Here is a 20,448-nt window from a genome sequence, read left to right as displayed (position 1 = left end):
TTGTAAGAACAACCCCCCCCTTTCACTTGCAGCGTGAAAGACTTTCCCTTAATCTATTCCTTGGTAAAAAATGGTAAGATCCCCCCCCCTCCCTTTTTCTTGCGGATTTGAAATCCCAAATCTATGAATCACAGCTTGAAAGACTAGGGACAGAGAAAAAATATGGGTTTTTAAATCTCGGATTGAATTGGCCAATCCAAGGAACGAGCCAGTAAAATCTTCCTAGAACAGTCTAATCTTGGGATCTGCCTCGACCGATACGGATCATCTTATCCGATATTACGAACCATGCCTGCTACAGATTCATCCATCCAATAAGAGGATAATAGTCAATAGAATGAAGGTCTATTAAATCAAACGTTGTTGTGGAATCTCTTATTTCTGCCACCAATCATATACAATGGAGGCTATATAGCATCTACGAGGGTAGGCCTTGTATGAGGAAATCAAGAGATTCTAATCCAAGGGTTATAGGTTACCCTTCAATCACAAAAAGAAAGATTCATATCCTACGGTTCTCCATGCGGAATCCCCCGTGCGTCTGACTCTGACGCGTGCCATACAAGAGCTCCATGACTATTGACAAGGGACGACAAAGACAACTATAGATTTGCTTTGGTTTGCTTGGCTTGGCTTGGCTTGGCTTGCTTGCTTGCCGAGCGATTCGACGTTTTGGTAGTTTCTTCTGAGACACCAAGGATTGAAGAAGGAAAGATCATTGTTTATTGAATGAGGAGAAAGAATGAAAAATTGTTTGTTGGAGAGAGACATCGTAGTAAATCACTCAAAGAATCGTATCTTCTCGTCATCCTCAGACCCACTCAAACACAACTTCCTGAATTTATGGAGTTAAGGATTTATTAGGTTCCAGAGAGACTCTTGAGAGTTGAGACTGAGAAACACAGATATAGAAGAGAGAGAGAGAGAGAGAGAGATGGGAAGAGCCTTCGTTTATGTGATTCTTGGTGGGGGTGTTGCTGCTGGTTATGCCGCTCTCGAATTTTCAAAAAGAGGAATCTCTCATGGTGAACTCTGCATCATCTCTGAAGAGACAGTAATGCTCTTCCACCTTCCATTTTCTCTCTCTGTTTTGAGTGCTCGTTCGGTCAGGTCCAGTGCTAAAGCAATACCTGAATTGGGTTTGGGTTTGGGTTTGCTAGAGATATAATAGGCTAGGACTTAGGAGCTTTAACTTAACTGTAAAAATTTTGTTTGGAATAGGTATAATATTGAGTATCTCTTCCTCGTGTGAATTTCGTGGTTTTTATGAAAATCTTTTCCAGCTTACTGGCGTTGTTTTATTTTCTTCTTTAAGAGAGTAAGATTTTATTCATCATTAAATTCCTCATTCAAGTTGGGTATTAGCCATTTTACATACATTTTGAGATCTGTTTTGGAAACCAGTGAGACTTGACTATTAGTAAATTTGTTCTTAGCTTGTAATGCTGCGGAACTGCTTTGCATACTAAGTTGACAGTCGGTTCCCATCTTGTAGCTAACTTGACCATTAAACTGAAAATCCCAATCATGCTTCAAGCAAGTTGGCTGCATCTCTACCATAAACCAGAGAGATGGACAACATGGCCAACACTATGTGTCAGCAACCTGAGAAACACAAACCGGGTGGCTGCTGTTTTTCTACATTGTGACTACCATTCATCACTCATCCAAGGAGTTGTCTTAGCAAAAAGCCTATCTGATTGGGTGAACCTGATGAATTCCTTTCCTTATTGCTTTTGTACATTGGATTATGACCTTGGAACATGTTTGAGTTAACATCGGGCAGAGAAGTTGTCAAATATGATGTACATTTTTTTTCCACTTTCACAGGCTATACAAATCCTTCATGTATGGGATTATAATCATGGTTTTGTGTTGCAGTTGCTGAAATGGATGAGAATATGAATTCCTGCCATTCTTCTGCTTCTGTTTAACTTGTTGCATGTAAATTTGTGAAAATATATCTTGAAATTTATATTCAATTAGCTTGCCCAAAAATGGATGAAATAAAATTTTCAGCAGTGCTTCCATACAATGTTTTAGTGCTGGTCTTATATTGGTGGTCCCCATTATCCTTTTCAGAATTGTTTTGATAATTTTCAGTACGTAATCTATAGCATGATACCACTTACAACAAACTCAGCCTTATCTCAACTTAATGATACCACTTCATTTCATTTATTGCAGGTTGCACCTTACGAAAGACCTGCACTAAGTAAAGGCTTTTTACTTCCTGAAGGTAGCTAAAAGAACCCTCAAAATAGCATAATGATTTGATTCTTCCACATCTATCATTAACATCTTGTGCTTCATTTGGAAATGGAAGAACTTATAAGCTCACCAGCTTTATATTTCTTATTCAGGGAGTGTCAAAATCTAATACACATTAACACAGTAGTCCCTATTTTGAAGAATCTGTGCAGTGCAGTACAGTAACTTCAATTATAGATGGTCCTGTCCTGTTTAACAAAGTGGAATAGCCAAAGCATTCCCATGCCATTTATTTAGTTAGGGAGTCTGTTAGGAGTTCGGATGAAATATGACATAATAACCTGAAAAACTCCACTCCACCTCTTTCTCTTAGTCATTTATTTTCTTTTAATATAGATTTGGCTATGCCAAACACTATTGAAGTTACTCCACAGTTTTTAGAAGTACTCTTTAGCCATAATTGTGGTCTTTAAGTGATAGTTTTAGGGTAAAAATATGCAAACTCTTAAACAACAACAACTCAGCCTTATCCCAACTCAATGGGGTTGACCCTCCAATCAGCTTTGTTGGAGGTTATAAATAGTTTCTGAGGAATTCATGTCTTCACATTCTGTGAAACAAATTGATACGTTCATACATAGAACATAGATATTTCAATCAGAAAACCTTGAGGATGAAAAACACATTTGGCATTAAACGGAACACTAAAAGGCAGTTCCTGTTCTTACTTATCAGGGGAAAAATGCAGTTCTTGTTTTGTAGGCACTAGAGGCATTTCTAGAGAACATGAAACATATAGATTGTCCTTTGTGGAAAATAAATGTGAATGTTTAAGGCCCTATCTTCCCATAAATTTACACTTGGACCTCTGTGTCAACCTGGAGGATAAACACATCAATATGTTAGGTGAGCCTTAAGAAAATCAGAAATCAGGAGTTTCAGAGGCTTGCTTGTATCAGGGACTAAACTTTGGTTAGGAAAAGAACTTAGGTCTTAGTTATTTGACGTATATTCCTAGAAATGAGAAAATCATATTGATGCATGCGTGACTTTATATTTTCTTTGCATTTTGATTTTATCATTGTTCAATATGAAACTGTTATTTGTAATAGGGGAGAAAACAAGATCTGTGAATAGCTGAACATTTGTTATTTAATCTTCTCGTTGATGCATGCATGGACATGTAGTTTATGTGCTAGCATGTGGTTGTGACTTGTGATCCTTTGCAGATCCTGCACGTCTCCCATCTTTCCACACATGTGTAGGCGTAAATGAGGAAAGGTTGACTCCAAAATGGTACAAGGAACATGGTAATTGTTCTGATGACATGCATCACCCAATTGTCCTCCTTGTTAAAGATGTTAGTTGTAATATATCATTTTCTAGTGTGATTCATTTAGAAGAGATATGTAGGTAGTCTTTTGGCATCTTGGATTCTTGGTATCTCTATTTTTTTATATCAAATAACTTTTAGTAATTGTTCTGTACATGATAAAGAAATAGTTAACTCGTCCAACGATTACACCAGACTGATGCTTAACTGTTGGTTTTGAATTTGGTTTCTAATTAGCCTAGAGGATACTGATGCATATGCTTTTTGAGGTTTTTGTAAGAAAACATTGTAAGTTTGTAATTACACTGTCTCTAAGGTTTATAAACACTGATGATAGATATGCAGTACAAATGGATATTTACTTGGAATTTATTCAGGCTGTGTGAATTTAAAATAGGATATGCCAGTATTTGCGTCTCTAGTTTCTTAATCTTGGTATTTCTTAAGTCCTTAGATTAATGTTAGTCATTGTAACGTTGTAGCTTGAGGTTTCTAAACATAAAATCTGCACCATAGAGTTGCAATACTACTGGATACTTGTACATGGGATTTTTTTTAATACTTTAACATAATGTCTAAACTTGGATGTTCCTTACCTGGGCAGATAGAGAAGAAAAAAATGCTCATAACCTGGATATGCGATTATATGCATCTTGAATACTCAATTTTGGTTATTCGCATTTTTCTGGATTTCTTATTTTGCTAGATTAAGGTAAAAGAATATGATGGCCTAAGAAAATGAGAATGAATAACTCTTTAATGTGGAATTTCTGAAAATTTATATTGGAAAAGATCCAAAGATCCCTATACAAGAAATTGCCAAAAGCTGAAAGTGACAGAAACTCTGAACAGGCTCATAACTAAATGATAGATTATATCTCGGACTCTTTTACTGCTTGTTTTAGGCCAGTAAGGAACAGCTGGTCATCCAACAAAAGATGTTTGTCAACCCATCACTTGATAGCTTAAAAGAACATAACTGTAGGAAGAATATAGTTGTGAATAAAAGAAAAGAAAATTTTCAATTGATCTCTAAAGTTCAGCATTGTACCTATGACTTACTTGAAATAATAATGATATATGACTATGCTTCTTTGACATGATACAAGTGATTGAATCTGAAATGCATACAAAATGTTTGATACAGTTAGTCTCTTAAAATATAATATGCTGAGCAACTCTAGGACCAACCAGAGGTACATTCATTTGGAAGGGCTGGTGCACCGAGGACATCTAACAACCCCCTCAATCTCTACCAAATTGATTAAAATAGATTTGGTGTTTAGGAATTGTTTGGACCATAGTTGTCAAGGCGCCTGGAGGCCAAGACAGTCACATGGGTATCCTCTTATTCTTTATTTCTTTGGTGCTTTTGCCTAAAAGGGATAAGTTATAATGTTGCTGGTATTTCTTGGCCATCTCTGGGGCATGGTGTATCAGAATTAAAGAAGGCTTTGAAGGTAAATCCTAATTATGATATGGGCTATGTATTGGGTGGAATGGCTGCTCAATGAGTTGATTGATTCTTTCTTGTATTGGAAGTGTTTTTGAGGTCGGAATGCATGATGCTGTATGTTTTTGTGGTCCAATCGGTGATGGAGAATTGAATACAGCTGAGCCATTGTTCACTTCAGGGTCTTAAATTTATATGTTCCTTATCGGAAATAGCAGTATTAGTAGACTCAATCGATGAAGTGGGCGAGCCTTGGCGCAATGGTTAAGTTGTGCTATTGCAACCTGTTGGTTGTGGGTTCAAAACTTGGAAACAGCCTCTCTTGCAAAGCAAGTAAGGCTGTGTACATTTGCCCCTCCCAGACCCTGCAGTAGCGGGAGCCTCGTGCACTGGGGCGTTCTTTTTTTTGTAAACTCAATCAATGCTGGAAGTTGGATTAGTGTCTGTTTGGTTCCTCAAGAATCCAAACTTCTGTGAAAATACCTGATTTCATTGGATAAAATGGTGCGATTGACAATCATGGAAGTTAGTTGTGTTCTCTCCCTGATTTAATTCCCATGACCAATCACCTAAACTTTTGGAGTTTGAATTCAAATGAAGCATGGAAATTCCCCTTGGGTAATGTAAGTCCAAGTGGAGAGCTCATGTTGACCTTCACCCTAAATCAGTAATTACTCAACTGATGGGATTTTTCTTATAGAGGCTACAGGCTAACTGGCTAAGCTTCAAGTTAGTTATATGCTAATTGTACACTGGCTAGGTATTGGGCTGTCTATGTGGATTCTGAACGTTTCTTTATTGCTTTGTTGGATTATGGTTCCCAACCCCTCCTACAAGAAAACAACTATGCATCTTTTAGTGTTTCCAGAAGAACAGCTATACCTAGGCTCCAGGGATCAGTCTCTTTGCAGGATTTTTCTTTTTACTAACTGGAATAAAATTCTGTACCCTGATTTGCGTGAAGATCGTTTAGCCATTGGAGTGCTATGAATGGTGCTGACATTGATGGGAACTCTTCATGTTGCATCTCATGGAATTTTCTTTGATTCAATGTTTTTCAAAATAAATATATATTTCATTACTGGTCAAAGAATTCTTTGACCACCATGTTGTCAGTCCTAGCAATATATTCAACTACATCTTATCAGCAGAAGGAAAGTTTGATCCTGGTTAACTCTTATGTATTTGTCTTTCTTCAATATAGCCACTAATTGCGATCATCATTTCCAGGAATTGAATTGGTTCTTGGAACTCGAGTCAAATCTGCTGATGTAAAGCGGAAGACTTTGCTAACAGCTGCTGGAGAAACTATAAGTTATAAGATTCTTATCATAGCGACTGGTGCTCGGGTACCGAATCTGATCTTTCAATTATGTCATTCCCTATCTTGTGCCTTGACTAGGAATATTCTGAATGTCTCACAAGGACTGTATTATATAAAGAAAACTTAGTGCAAGGTTTTCATTAAAAAACTAGAAAATATTGGTAGAAAATCTGGGGTTTGGGAATTGAACCTCTGCCAAATTGTGGTGAGGCAAATTTTTTGAGAGCGGTTCAGTCCTCAGTAGTAAAAAGTAATGGATAAGTATTATTTGAGTTTTATCTCTTTGGTATAGGCTTTGAAGCTTGAAGAAATTGGAGTGAATGGATCAGGCGCAGAAAATGTGTGTTATTTGCGAGATATAACAGATGCAACCAGGCTTGTTAGTGTGATGCAATCTTGTGTTGGTGGTAATGCTGTTGTCATTGGTGGTGGCTACATAGGCATGGAGTGTGCTGCCTCTTTGGTAATAAATAAGATAAATGTAACCATTGTCTTCCCTGGGGCATATTGCAGTAAGTATCAACTTTCTTTTCAATGTTGTTTCCTGTCACCATTTATAACCCATGCTAGCATATTCTTTGGTCATAGCAGTACTCTACAAGTTAATTACATCTTGTATCTAATCATCTTTGTTTAACTCTTTTCTAATAATCATCTCTTACACACAAGTTTATAGTAGCTTTAAGATGATCACCCAGGCCCTTTATTTATAATAAATTGAATTACAACTAATCAAAGTAAAATAGGAATGCTGCCTCAGTCCTAATCCTATATTAGGAATTCCTAATACAACTAGGAATCCAACATAGAACTCAGCTGAGGTAAAAACAATATAAAGGAAGCCCTAGTCCTAGCCGAAATATGACTAGGAATCTAGGAATACATAAAACAGAATAATAACATAAAAATAAAAAGGGAAAAAGACCAGAATACCCCCACGGTTGGTATTCTGGTATATCTTAACACTCCCCCTCAAGTTGAAGCAAAGATATCAAGCATGCCCAACTTGACTAGGTTAGGATGAAAGACCCGTCCAGGCAGTCCCTTGGTGAACATATCAGCTTGCTGATCAGCAAACTTCACATAAGGAACACAGATAAGGCCTTCCTCTAACTTTTCCTTTATGAAATGCCGATCCACCTCAACATGCTTCATGCGATCGTGATGTACCGGATTATGTGCAATACTAATAGCAGCCTTGTTATCGCAATACAACATCATAGGAAGGCGAATAGCAACGCCAAGATCTTGTAGCAAACCTTTTAACCAGAGTAGCTCACAAATACCATGTGCCATAGAACGAAATTCTGCCTCAGCACTAGAACGGGCCACCACATTTTGCTTCTTGCTACGCCAGGTGACAAGATTACCACCCACAAAAGAACAGTAACCAGAAATAGACTTACGGTCTGGAGAACCTGCCCAATCAGCATCAGTATACGCCTCAATGCTTAGGTAACCATGGGGAGCCAAGAAAATTCCTTTCCTAGGAGCGGACTTCAAGTAGTGAAGAATCCGAAGAACAGCCTCCATGTGTGAAGTATAGGGATCATGCATAAACTGACTGACAAGACTAACAGCAACAGCAATATCGGGACGAGTATAAGAGAGATAAATCAACTTTCCCACTAGTCTTTGATATCGCCCTTTATCAACTGGATCACCCTCCTTTTCCTTGAGACGAACATTTGCATCCATAGGAGTATCTGAAGGACTGCATCCTAGCAAACCAGTCTTAGTCAGCAGGTCTAGGACATACTTTCGTTGGGACAGAAAGATGCCTTTGGAAGATCTGGCAACTTCAATCCCAAGAAAATACCTTAGTTTTCCTAGATCCTTAATTTCGAACTCTTGGCCAAGAAATGTCTTCAACCTACTGATCTCAACACTATCATTGCTCGTGACCACAATATCATCAACGTAGACTATCAAGATAGTGAGTTTTTTGCCTACTCTCTTGATAAAGAGAGTGTGATCTGCATTACTCTGTTTGTAGCCTACAGAAACCATTGCTTTGTGAAAACGGCCAAACCATGCTCGGGGGGACTGTTTCAACCCATAGAGAGCACGTTTCAATCTGCAAACCTTGCCTTGATTGCTGTCAGAAGAAAACCCTGGTGGAATGTCCATGTAAACCTCTTCATCGAGTTCCCCCATTGAGGAAGGCATTCTTCACATCAAGTTGTTGTAAGTCCCATCCAAGATTAACTGCACAAGATAATAGTACTTAAACAGTATTCAGCTTAGCGACAGGAGCAAAAGTCTCCTAATAATCTATCCCATATGTCTGAGTAAATCCTTTGGCCACGAGGCATGCCTTATACCTATCCACAGTTCCATCCACCTTCTGTTTCACTACAAACACCCATTTGCATCCAACAGTTCGCTTCCCTGGTGGAAGAGTCATAAGCTCCCATGTGTTATTTTTTTTCAAGGCGTCCATTTCCTCCATCTTTGCAGCCTTCCACTTTCCATCTGTAAGAGCTTCCTGCCAATTTTGAGGAATACGAACAGAAGAAAGCGAGGAAACAAATGCACGAAAGGATGGAGACAAAGCATCATAAGAAACAACATGAGATAAAGGGTGTTGAGTGCAAGTTCTCACACCTTTGCGAACAGCAATGGGGAGATCCAAAGAAGAAGTATTACCAGGTGGAGAAGTAGGTTCCGGAGCCGGAGTTGGCAATTGGACAGGAACAGGTGTCACAGTGGATTGAAGCTCCCTAGTTCTTGAAAAAACCTTCAAATTTGTCGCATCAATCCTTCGCTGAAATTCACCAATGGTTCTTTGGACTGGGGTGACCTCCCCTTGAGCAGGAATTGTGGGAACCTCCCCCTGTGCAGGAACATCTCCCCCTGAAGGAGAATGGGGAACCTCCCCCTATGTAGGAATATCTCCCCCTGATGTACAGGGAAGGGTGGGGGTAGGCAGGGTAGGAACTGCAGGAGTAGACTCCTCATAAACATGCCTAAGAGGGGGTCAACGGTCAACACATCTTCACTAGAACTCTCCCCCTGAAGAGGTGGGGACGAATAGTAGGAGAGAGTTTCGTGAAATATAACACCCATACTGACCATGGTACGACGGGCAGGAGGATAATAACATTTGTACCCTTTTTGGGTGGTAGAGTAACCCAAGAAAATGCAGCATAAGGAAGGAATTCTGTCCGCGGCTGAGAATCAACTCCAAAGTTGGCCATGGTCACTTTTGAGTCCCCCATATTGCAGACAAAACAGTGGCAGCAAAAAACAGAAATAACAAATTCATAGATGAATGAATCCCTTGGCAACAACAAGCAGCCCTAAATCCAAAATCGATAGGTAGGGTTTTGAGTAAAACCCTAGAAGAGAAATCGATTGAGATTCAGGGGTCTTCAAACAGTGAGAAAATACTGCAGAAGCAGCCTTGAAAGTTGATGCAGATATGTCCAAAACAACAGCCCACGCAGAGAGGAGAAACAAACCAGATCGAGAAGTAGCAGGTTTTTATGTTTTTCAAAAACCTGGAGAGGAGATCGATATGGAAAGATGCCTCAATGGTGGGAAGAGAAACAGATACAGCAGCTGTCCAGAAAACCTGCAGTGTTGGATCCCAAGAAAACCAGCTTTAATTGCAAGGAGAATCTGATCTTCAACAGGGGGGAACTCCAAAAAAAAAATCGCAGAACTGTGGGCAGCAGCTATTGATCCAAAAACCTTCTTAAATCATCAATTGGTGAGGTGATAAATTAGGGCAGCATCTATTCCATAGATCACCTCATTAGATCTGCCCTAATTGGAGAAGAAAAAACAGAAAAAAGTGAAGAAATTCGAGTGGGGGGGGAGGGGAATGGAGATCGAGTGGAAAAAGGATGGAGAAGAGGACAATGGAAGAATGGGGGGCTAGGAACCAGGCTAGATCAGAGAGACCTGCTCTGATACCATATTAGAAGAGAGAATTGGGAGAATGCTTGAGTTATCGAAATAGATCACTCAGGCCCTTTATTTATAATAGATTGAATTACAACTAATCAAAGTAAAATAGGAATGCTGCCTCAGTCCTAATCCTATTAGGAATTCCTAATACAACTAGGAATCCAACATAGAACTCAGCTGAGGTAAAAACAATAAAAAAGGAAGCCCTAGTCCTAGCCGAAATATGACTAGGAATCTAGGAATACATAAAACAGAATAATAACATAAAAATAAAAAGGGAAAAAGACCAGAATACCCCCACGGTTGGTATTCTGGTATATCTTAACATCTTCTTACAAGGGCAAGTCTCGTCAAAGGTTTGCAATGATTATAGAGGCTATTTTGGTCAATGTAATTCTTGAATTTTGTTTTTAACGATCTATATCCAGAAACATCTGGATTCTCTATGATTCCAATTTGATTTGGATCACCTGGAAGTTTTCAATTTAATCAACCTCATGTTACAAATGTCTCCCTTCTGTTGCCAGTCACATTGGAGCTAGACTTCTATGGAGGATTCATTTCTTTTATATTATTTTTATCTTGTCATTTAGGACTTCTGCTTTACTTCTACATTCACAATAAAAGAGCAGTTATTTTTGTAACAGTTCTCTAGTCAGTCTGGGGTTGGAGATGAATTTTGTGCAAACCCTAAGTTTCCCTGGTTTGTAGGTTGTTGCAGTTATTTCCACTCCTGGCAGTTCACAAAATATTATTTATTATACTCTGGAAACTTATGCTTAGAGTCCGTTATAAATTCTTATTATATGTTTGCTGTTTGGTTGACAATATAAGATGTTAATTTTAATTTTTTTGAGATTAATATTATATTTCATCTAAAATTCTGAATTTGTACGGAATAATGTAGTGGCTCGTTTGTTTACCCCAAGAATTGCCACTTTTTACGAGGACTTCTACAAGAAAAAGGGAGTGAAGTTCATAAAGGGAACGGTGCTGTCATCATTTGAAAATGACTCCCGTGGGAAGGTAACTCTCATGCTGCTACATATTCTATCTTGATCAATAATCTAGATTAATCTTAATGAATGACAAGCTCAAACTTCTGAAATGGTGTTTATTCTGCAGTGAACTTAATGATTCAATGAATCACGTTGTTAATTTTATTAGTTGTCAACAGCTCTAGTCAATAGCACAATGGGTTTTGACAAAATTATGTTGAATCAGTGTTCGTGTGTGGGAGCTAACAATAAAAGCAATGTCTTCCCCCCTCCCCCCCTCCGAATGAATTATGTCCCTCCCTCCCCCAAAAGAAACCGCTTACCGTTGCCATCATTAACCATTCAGAAGCACTAGGTCAGCAAGTCCTTCCATCACATGATTTCAGGCTATCAGCAAAACATTTTAACAGTGTATCTTAAAGATCTTGGAAGGTGCTTATTTTGCATAATTGTCTAGGATCAGCCAACAAATATTATCTTGGGATTTGGGTGAATATCTTAAACTTTGGGTATCTATCTATTTTCATAGACAAGAATAAGAGGATTACCAAATTTGGGAATAGAGATTTTTGGTTTTTCATTTAAATATTCAGCAATAATTCTATTTACAGGCTTGGTCATATGTAGTATAAGGTCAGAGTTTCTAATCTTATTTCGGTAGAGAAGTATAATGATTTTCTTCTTTCAAGAAGTGTCTTCCCTCTTTTTGGTGTTATCTTCAGTCCCAGACTCACTTAGATGGTTGCTCATTGAGGCCCTGTTCTGCATCAGTTTGGGTATCTATCTATTTTCATAGACAAGAATAAGAGGATTACCATATTTGGGAATAGAGATTTTTGGTTTCTCATTTAAATATTCACCAATAATTCTATTTACAGGCTTGGTCATATGTAGTAGAAGGTCAGAGTCTCTAATCTTATTTCGGGAGAGAAGTATAATGATTTTCTTCTTTCAAGAAGTGTCTTCCCTCTTTTTGGTGTTATCTTCAGTCCCAGGCTCACTTAGATGGTTGCTCATTGAGGCCCTGTTCTGCATCAGTTTGGGCCTGGCAACACTTAGTCTGAGCCATATAAGGCAGCAATCAAAGTACTGCTTTGACCAGATTATTCTAATATCTCCTTCCAGCTGATGATTAAGTGTTGAGAGGGGCTACTTTACCCGATAGGGGTAATTTTGTCCTTATTGTTTTAGTTATTTTATGTTTTACTTTTTACTTCTTTTCTGTTTTTTCCCTTCTATCTGATCTCTATTTGGGATTCCTAGTTGTAGTGGGAATGCCTAATAGGAATAGGACTGGGGGGGAATTCATACTTTGATTGTAATTTGAGATTATTATAAATAAGGGGCTGGATGATCGATTTAGGTCATTCAAGCATTCAATTCCTAAGGCTGTTAACATGATATCAAAGCCAACTCTGATCTAAGAGCAGCCTTTCTCAATTTTTTCTGGTTTTCTGGTTCTTCCTCCTCTCTCCTCTCTCAGTTTTTTCTGGTTTTCTGTTTCTTCCCCCTCTCGGTTTCCATTTTTTTCTACTCCACCACTCTCGGCTTCTTTCTCTCCATCAGGGCAGCAACTATGAGGTGATCTAATGCAGATTTAGCTGCTGCCCTCAATGTCACCTCATTCAAGATCGAAGAACAGTTGGTGTGACCTAAATCTGCTGGCAGGTTTCCTCCATCCTTGGAGATCGAGCTATCCCTTCAACTGAAGTTTGATTTCTGCTTTTGTGGAGATTGGTTCCTGCTCTTATTGGTCTACACCCTTCCCTGTTTGAAGACTGTAGCTCTAGATCAAAACCAATTCTGATTCAACCCTGCGATTTCTCTGCAATCAGGTTTTTTCCTAAATTTTGACAAATTTAGGGCTTTTTATTGGCTCATTAGAAGGAGCTAATTTTTTAAGGATATCTTCCCTACTATTAGAGGGAAACTCGACCTAAGTTTCAGCCCATTCTGACGATTGAAAATTCTGCAATCTCAAAACCCATCCTTCACACTCGATTCAGTTTTTTTTAAAGATCTGATTTTTTTTCCTGCTTGGCTGAATTATGGGTGACTCAGAGATGACTATTGCTACTTCTGAAGGAGATGGTCATACTAGGAATGACTTTCTTCCCTATGCTGCTACCATTAAACTTGATAGTACGAATTATTTAATTTGGGCCAGATCATTATCCTTGACCGTGGCTGGTAGGGGACTCACTAGCCATCTTACTGGTACCACCAAACAGCCTACTGAAGATGGTGCTGCCGTACTAAATGAGCTGCCAATAATGCTATGGTGATGTCATTTGTTTTGAATTCTATGACCATTGATCTTTCCAGTCAATATCTCCTCCTTGACACTGCTACTCAGATATGGACTGCTGGCAAGGGAACTTATGGTCGATCAGGAAGTGGTGCTCAGGTTTATGAAATCAGGAAGACACTCCAAAATACTACTCAGAAGGAGATGTCTGTAACTAAATACTATGCTGCCCTCAAGTGTTTATGGCAGCAATTGGATCATTATGCTCGGTTTCAACCTACTACTACTGCTGACATTACTGCCTATCATTCTTATGTTGATCAGTTTCGGGTCTATGATTTCTTGGCTGGCCTCAATGATGATTATGATTTATGACCCTATTCGGGTGCAAGTCCTTGGTCGGGTTCCTTTCCCCACTTTAAAGGAGACTTTTTCTTATGTTCACAGTGAAGAGACACGAAGGGTTGCCATGATGATTACTCCCAAAGTTGAGAGATCAGCCTTACAGACAGCTGGCTCCACTCCTGTTACTTCTTTTGATAGTGTTGCTGCTACTACTACTACCAAAGAGCCTGTGAAGTGTGAGCATTGTCACAAACCATATCACACTAAGGCTCAGTGTTGGAATTACATGGGAAGCCTGCTGATTTTGAGGCCAAACGTGGTCGTGCTAAGTCTAAAAACAGAGCCAATCACACTGAAAGTGTAGCTCCAACTCCCACTGCTGACATCGGTTTCTCCCAGGAAGAACTCCAAGCTCTACGTCTTATGTTGAACACATCCGTTGCCTCTACTACACCTGCTGCCAATTCAGGTTCCTTCTTTACCCGTATAGGTATTTCCTTTGTTGGTCATTGTGCATCAGTAGTTTCCACTCCATGGATCATAGACTCCGGTGCTACTGATCACATGACAAGTTCTTCCAGCCTTTTTAATACATATTCTCCTGCTTCTGGTAAGGATAAAGTCAAAATTGCAGATGGACCCCTCTCTTCCATCTCAGGGAAAGGATCCATTGGTTGTTCTCCTTCCCTTATACTGTCATCTGTGTTGCATATTCCAAAATTTACAACTAACCTTCTTTTCATTAGCAGTATCACCAAATCCCTGAATTGTAAAGTGACTTTTTTTCCCACTCACTGTGTCTTTTAGGAACTGGACTCGGGGAAGACGAGTGGATCGGGTAAAATGCATGGCGGATTGTACCTGCTTGATGGAGATCCTACACCTACCAAGGCTTTACCTTCTGCATCTTTCTCTTCTGAATTACACAAATGGCACTCTAGGCTAGGCCATCCCTCTTTAGGTACTTTATCAACTTTATTTCCAGCATTAATTAAAGACTGTACTAAGGAAGATTTTTTTGGTGAGCCTTGTGTCTTGGCTAAACAGACACGTTCAGATTATCCTATTTCTAATAATAGATCCTCTTCCTTATTTCATGTTGTTCATGCTGATGTGTGGGATCCTAGTAAGAAAGCTTCCCTTTTTGGACATCGGTGGTATGTCACTTTTATTGACTGCTATTCTAGGTTCACTTGGGTCTACCTTATGCACACAAAAAATGAAGTTTTTTCATGTTTTCAGCACTTTCATCAGTTGGTTAAGACCCAATTTAATGCCACTCTTCAAATTTTGAGGAGTGACAATGGGACAAAGTATATGGAAGGTCAGTTCCAAAAATACCTTGCTGCCCATGGAATCCTCCATCAGACCAGCTGTGTCGACACTCCAACCCAAAATGGTGTGGCTGAGAGAAAAAACCGCCACCTCTTGGAGGTGGCTAGGGCTCTTCTGTTTGCTCGCAATGTCCCTTCCCTTTATTGGGGGGATGCTGTCCTTACTGTAGTCTATTTAATTAATAGGCTGCCCAGTCGGGTTCTTAATTCTAAAGCCCCTATTGAGCTATTACTTGGCTCTTCTTCCTTTGTAGTCCCACCTAAGGTATTTGGCTGCGTTTGTTATGCCAGGGATACAAGGTCCCCTGGTAAACTTGAACCCCGTAGTCTCCGCTGCATTTTCTTGGGTTACTCTGCTACACAGAAAGGATACAAATGTTATTACCCTCCATCCCGCCGGACTTTTGTCAGCATGGATGTTGTCTTTCACGAAAGTGTTCCATATTATGTGTCCCCACCTCTTCAAGGGGAGAGTGTTAGTGAAGATGTGCTGACTATTGACTCTCCACCTCCACTCAATCTGCTTACCACGAGTCTGAACCAGTTCGGCTTGCCCCTAGTACTTCCCCTGAGTCAGGGGGAGAGGTTCCTATACAGGGGGAGACTATCTTTATTCAAGGGGAGCAATCTACCCCGGTCCAGACTGCTATCCAGAGGACTATTGGTGAATTTCAGCGGAGGATTGATGACAGTACTGTGAAGACCTATACAAGGAAACATTAGCAGGTTCAATCAACTGTTGCTCCAGTACCCATCCAATTGCGAAACCCGGATCCAGAACCTGCCTCTCCATCTGGTAATGTTCCTTCTCTTGAATTACCTATTGCTCTTCGCAAAGGTGTTAGGACTTGCACTCAGCATCCTATATCTCATGTTGTTTCTTATGACTCCCTTTCCCCATCATTTCGTGCGTTTGTTTCCTCTCTTTCTTCTGTTCGTATTCCTAACAATTGGCAAGAAGCTCTATCAGATGGAAAGTGGAAGGCAGCTATGATGGAAGAAATGGAAGCCTTGAAGAAAAATAACACATGGGAGCTTGTGGTTCTTCCACCTGGGAAGAAAACCGTTGGATGTAAATGGGTGTTTGTGGTGAAACAGAAGGTGGATGGCACTGTGGATAGGTATAAGGCACGACTCGTGGCCAAGGGGTTCACTCAAACATACAGCATTAATTACCAGGAAACTTTTACACCTGTTGCAAAGTTAAATACTGTTCGTGTGTTATTATCTTGTGCAATTAACCTTAGATGGGATTTGCAGTAGCTAGATGTAAAAAATGCCTTCCTAAATGGAGCACTGGATGAGGAGGTGTATATGGACATTCCACCAGGGTTCTCTTGCGACAGAAACCAAGGAAAAGTGTGTAGGCTGAAGCATGCACTATATGGGCTGAAGCAGTCACCGCAAGCATGGTTTGGCCGGTTCCACAAGGCTATGATTTCTATGGGCTATAAGCAGAGTAATGCTGATCACACACTCTTTATAAAGAGGGCTGGTGAAAAACTCACTGTTCTTATAGTCTACGTTGATGACATAGTGGTTACTGGCAATGATGGTGATGAGATCAGACGGTTGAAGACCTTCCTTGGACAAGAATTTGAGATTAAAGATCTAGGGAAACTATGGTACTTTCTTGGGATTGAAGTGGCCAGATCTGCTAAAGGCATTTTTCTCTCCCAAAGGAAGTATGTCCTAGACTTATTGGCTGAAATCGAGTTGTTAGGCTGCCATCCTTCAGATACTCCTATGGATCCTACTGTTCGACTCAAGGAAAAAGAGGGTGAGCCTGTTGATAAAGGCTGGTACCAAAGACTTGTAGGGAAGCTGATTTATCTCTCACACACTCGTTCTGACATTGCTGTCGCCGTGAGTACTGTGAGCCAGTTTATGCATGATCCCGACTCTTCTCATATGGAGGTTGTACTTCGTATCTTGCACTATTTGAAGTCAGCTCCTGGAAAAGGAATTCTTCTGTCTGCACATGGTCACCTACGGATAGAAGCATACACTGATACTGATTGGGCTGGTTCTGCGGATCGCAAGTCTATTTCTAGGTATTGCTCCTTTGTAGGTGGAAATCTTATCACATGGCGTAGCAAGAAGCAAAATGTAGTTGCTCGTTCTAGTGCCAAAGCTGAGTTTCGAGCTATGGCACAAGGTATTTGTGAGTTACTCTGGCTTAAAGGTTTGCTACAAGATCTTGGTGTTCCTATTCGTCTTCCTATGATGTTGTACTGCGACAATAAGGCTACGATCAGCATAACACATAACCCAGTACAGCATGATCGTACCAAGCATGTTGAGGTGGATAGGCATTTCATCAAAGAAAAGTTAGAAGATGGGCTGATTTGTATTCCCTTTGTGACATCTGCTAATCAACTTGCGGATATCTTCACCAAGGGATTGTCTGGGAAATTGTTTCTTCCCAATCTAGTCAAGTTGGGCATGATCAACATCTTTGCTCCAACTTGAGGGGGAGTGTTGAGATGGGCTACTTTACCCGATAGGGGTAATTTAGTCCTTATTGTTTTAGTTATTTTATGTTTTACTTTTTACTTCTTTTCTGTTTTTTCCCTTCTATCCGATCTCTATTTGGGATTCCTAATTGTAGTGGGAATTCCTAATAGGAATAGGACTAGGGGGGAATTCATACTTTGATTGTAATTTGAGATTATTATAAATAAGGGACTGGATGATCGATTTAGGTCATTCAAGCATTCAATTCCTAAGGCTGTTAACAATAAGTTTATCACTGATGTATTGGTAAATCCAGTATATATTGAAGTGCAATAGTGAATTTATTTGCTGGGAGAGTTTGTCAGGTTCTCATCTAGCATACAATTAAGAATGGATTAGTTAACCTAAGCATTAAACAAGGTACATTCTGGGAACCTAACTTACTGAGACATCTTTATGCTTACTGGTGAAGATCAAAATGTACATGCTAATAAAATAGAAAAGGAAAATAAAACAAATTTATGGTAATTTAAAAAATGCACCAACAATATAAACTAACAAATAGTTAGTGGTAAGAAACCCAAATAATAATAAGGATTTTGTGCCACTTTGTTAAGGAGATACCTAATAACATCTGGGTTTTGGATAGTATGGCCTGGATTTGCATGTTTCATTCGCATACTCGTAGGATTTAGAATTCAGATCAATGTCCAAAAGATCCTTTAAGTGTAATTATGATATGGTGCTCCCCATTACCTTATGCATGCATACAGGGTGGCAAAGAGTCTGATTGGGTCTAAATTGCATCAAACCCAGACAGGATCCTGGGCCATATCAGCTGGCATTTCGATAGTGGGTAGGGCTCAGTTGGGTTCACAAACGACTCAATGAGTGTCCATCTCACATTCAATTCTTCTATTAATTGGTCCGAGTTATGTTTACTAAATCTAATGGGAAAAGGTTGTGCTGGTGGTTCAGTTCAACAATTATTATCCCCTGCATCTCCCCCCCCCCCCCCCCTCAAACCCAAAAAAAATATAAAAATTAAAGTTTTTATTTCCTTATTTCTTTTTCCTTGGTAAGAGGGGGGAGGAGAGGAAGGTTCAGTTATATTCCATCGTTGCCTGCTGAAGATTCCAAAGTTTAGTGAAATCTAAATAATGTAGACATTGTTTTGATTTCTTCCATTTCCTGTACTTCGTGGTCTTTCTTGTCATACATCAGATTATTGCTCTATACTTGTTCAATTTATCATTAAATGGGGATGGGGATGGGGATGAGGATGCTTAATTACAGGTGACAGCAGTTGTCCTTAGAGATGGGACTAGACTATCGGCAGACATGGTCATGGTGGGAATTGGAAGCCATCCAAACACAAGTCTTTTTGAGGGCCAACTAACTTTGGAGAAGGGTGGGATCAAAGTGAATGGACATATGCAAACGAGTGACCGTTCAGTCTATGCTGTGGGAGATGTTGCAGCTTTTCCAGTCAAACTCTTTGGCGAGATTCGTAGGCTTGAGCATGTTGATTCCGCACGGAAGTCAGCAAGGCATGCTGTTGCTGCAATAATGGCACCAGACAAGGCTGGTGACTTGGATTACCTACCATTCTTTTACTCAAGAGTCTTCACATTGTCGTGGCAGTTCTATGGAGACAATGTAGGGGAGGTTGTTCATTATGGAGATTTCTCTGGGAAATCTTTTGGAGCTTATTGGATTAACAAGGGTCAACTTGTGGGGTCTTTCCTGGAAGGTGGAACTAAAGAGGAGTTTGAGGCTATAGCTAAGGTCACCAGGCTCCGGCCACTGGTTTCTGACATTGCAGAGCTAGAAAGACAGGGCCTGCATTACACATTGTCAATTAGTCGGCAACCACCACCACCACCACCACTACCACCACCTGTCAATATTACCAATTCGAGTCTTGCATTCCTGAAGCCGATGTACACTTGGCATGCAACAGCTGGGGTAGTTGTAGCTGCCTCAATAGCACTGTTTGCATATTGGTACGGGAAGACACGCCTCAGGTGGTAATTTGTCTTGCTGTTTAGAAAGTCCTAGAGCTATCTTTTTATTTAATACTGTAACATTCATGTTGTAGCAGCAAAGGGTGTACAAGTTCCAGAATACCTTACTGTTACTCTTATCATCTTATTCATGCAATGTAAATATTTGATGTTAAATTTAATTTATCTCTGAACTTTGAGTTTTAATATTGATTCTTACGCCATTTGTGCTGAAGTTCACCATTCAAAATCTCAAATAGTTCAGCTAAGGCTTGGTTATGGTGAGTTAAGTTGATACTGAAATAAAGATGAACTTTTATGTTCCCCATTCAACCTCAGGCATTCATGCATACATCAATATATGCATGCTTATGCAGAAATTTGCATCAGATGTATATTAACTATGTTCCAATAGAAATAAAAAAGAGAACCAGTAAGTTAATGGACATAATGGTATTTGAAGGCTGGTTTCTAATGTGCAGAAGAGTGAAACAAAATCCACAATCAGTACAAGCAGTAGAAGCCAAAGTACAACCCCACAAACAAAGAGACTTCAGGCTATGATGCTTGGGCTTCCTACAGAAAAACCTAATACGGACCTTCAAAGTTACATATGAAAAAGCTCTACCACCCCCTTTATAGCATAATCCATCATCTAGTCAATGAGAAATATTATAAAGGATTAAAAAAATTAATCTAGGTCAAATGGTTATAGTTCAAAATTTAAATGAGTATTTTTTTTTTTTTTTTGGTAATAATTTAAATGAGTATTTAATGAACAATAAAATTCAAACTTTTCCCAAACAAATTGTACAAGGCGGTTA

The 20,448-nt window shown here is 39.5% G+C and overlaps 1 protein-coding gene across 1 annotated transcript; it reads left to right on the top strand.

Moving 5' to 3' along the window:
* The first annotated feature begins 892 nt into the window (after positions 1-892).
* Positions 893-19,803, top strand: LOC122671754 (monodehydroascorbate reductase 4, peroxisomal-like). Its single transcript, XM_043869165.1, has 7 exons — positions 893-1,054; positions 2,188-2,239; positions 3,441-3,521; positions 6,228-6,346; positions 6,614-6,833; positions 11,144-11,262; positions 18,915-19,803. The coding sequence occupies exons 1-7, from the start codon at positions 935-937 to the stop codon at positions 19,650-19,652; spliced, it is 1,449 nt and encodes a 482-aa protein (XP_043725100.1). The 5' UTR covers positions 893-934; the 3' UTR covers positions 19,653-19,803.
* The last annotated feature ends 645 nt before the right edge of the window (positions 19,804-20,448 follow it).

This window comes from Telopea speciosissima, chromosome 8 (genome assembly GCF_018873765.1).
Source record: "Telopea speciosissima isolate NSW1024214 ecotype Mountain lineage chromosome 8, Tspe_v1, whole genome shotgun sequence".
NCBI classification, from domain to species: Eukaryota; Viridiplantae; Streptophyta; class Magnoliopsida; order Proteales; family Proteaceae; genus Telopea; species Telopea speciosissima.
The sequence above is the reverse complement of the archived record's forward strand: the minus strand, read 5'-3'. Positions and strand labels throughout refer to the sequence as shown.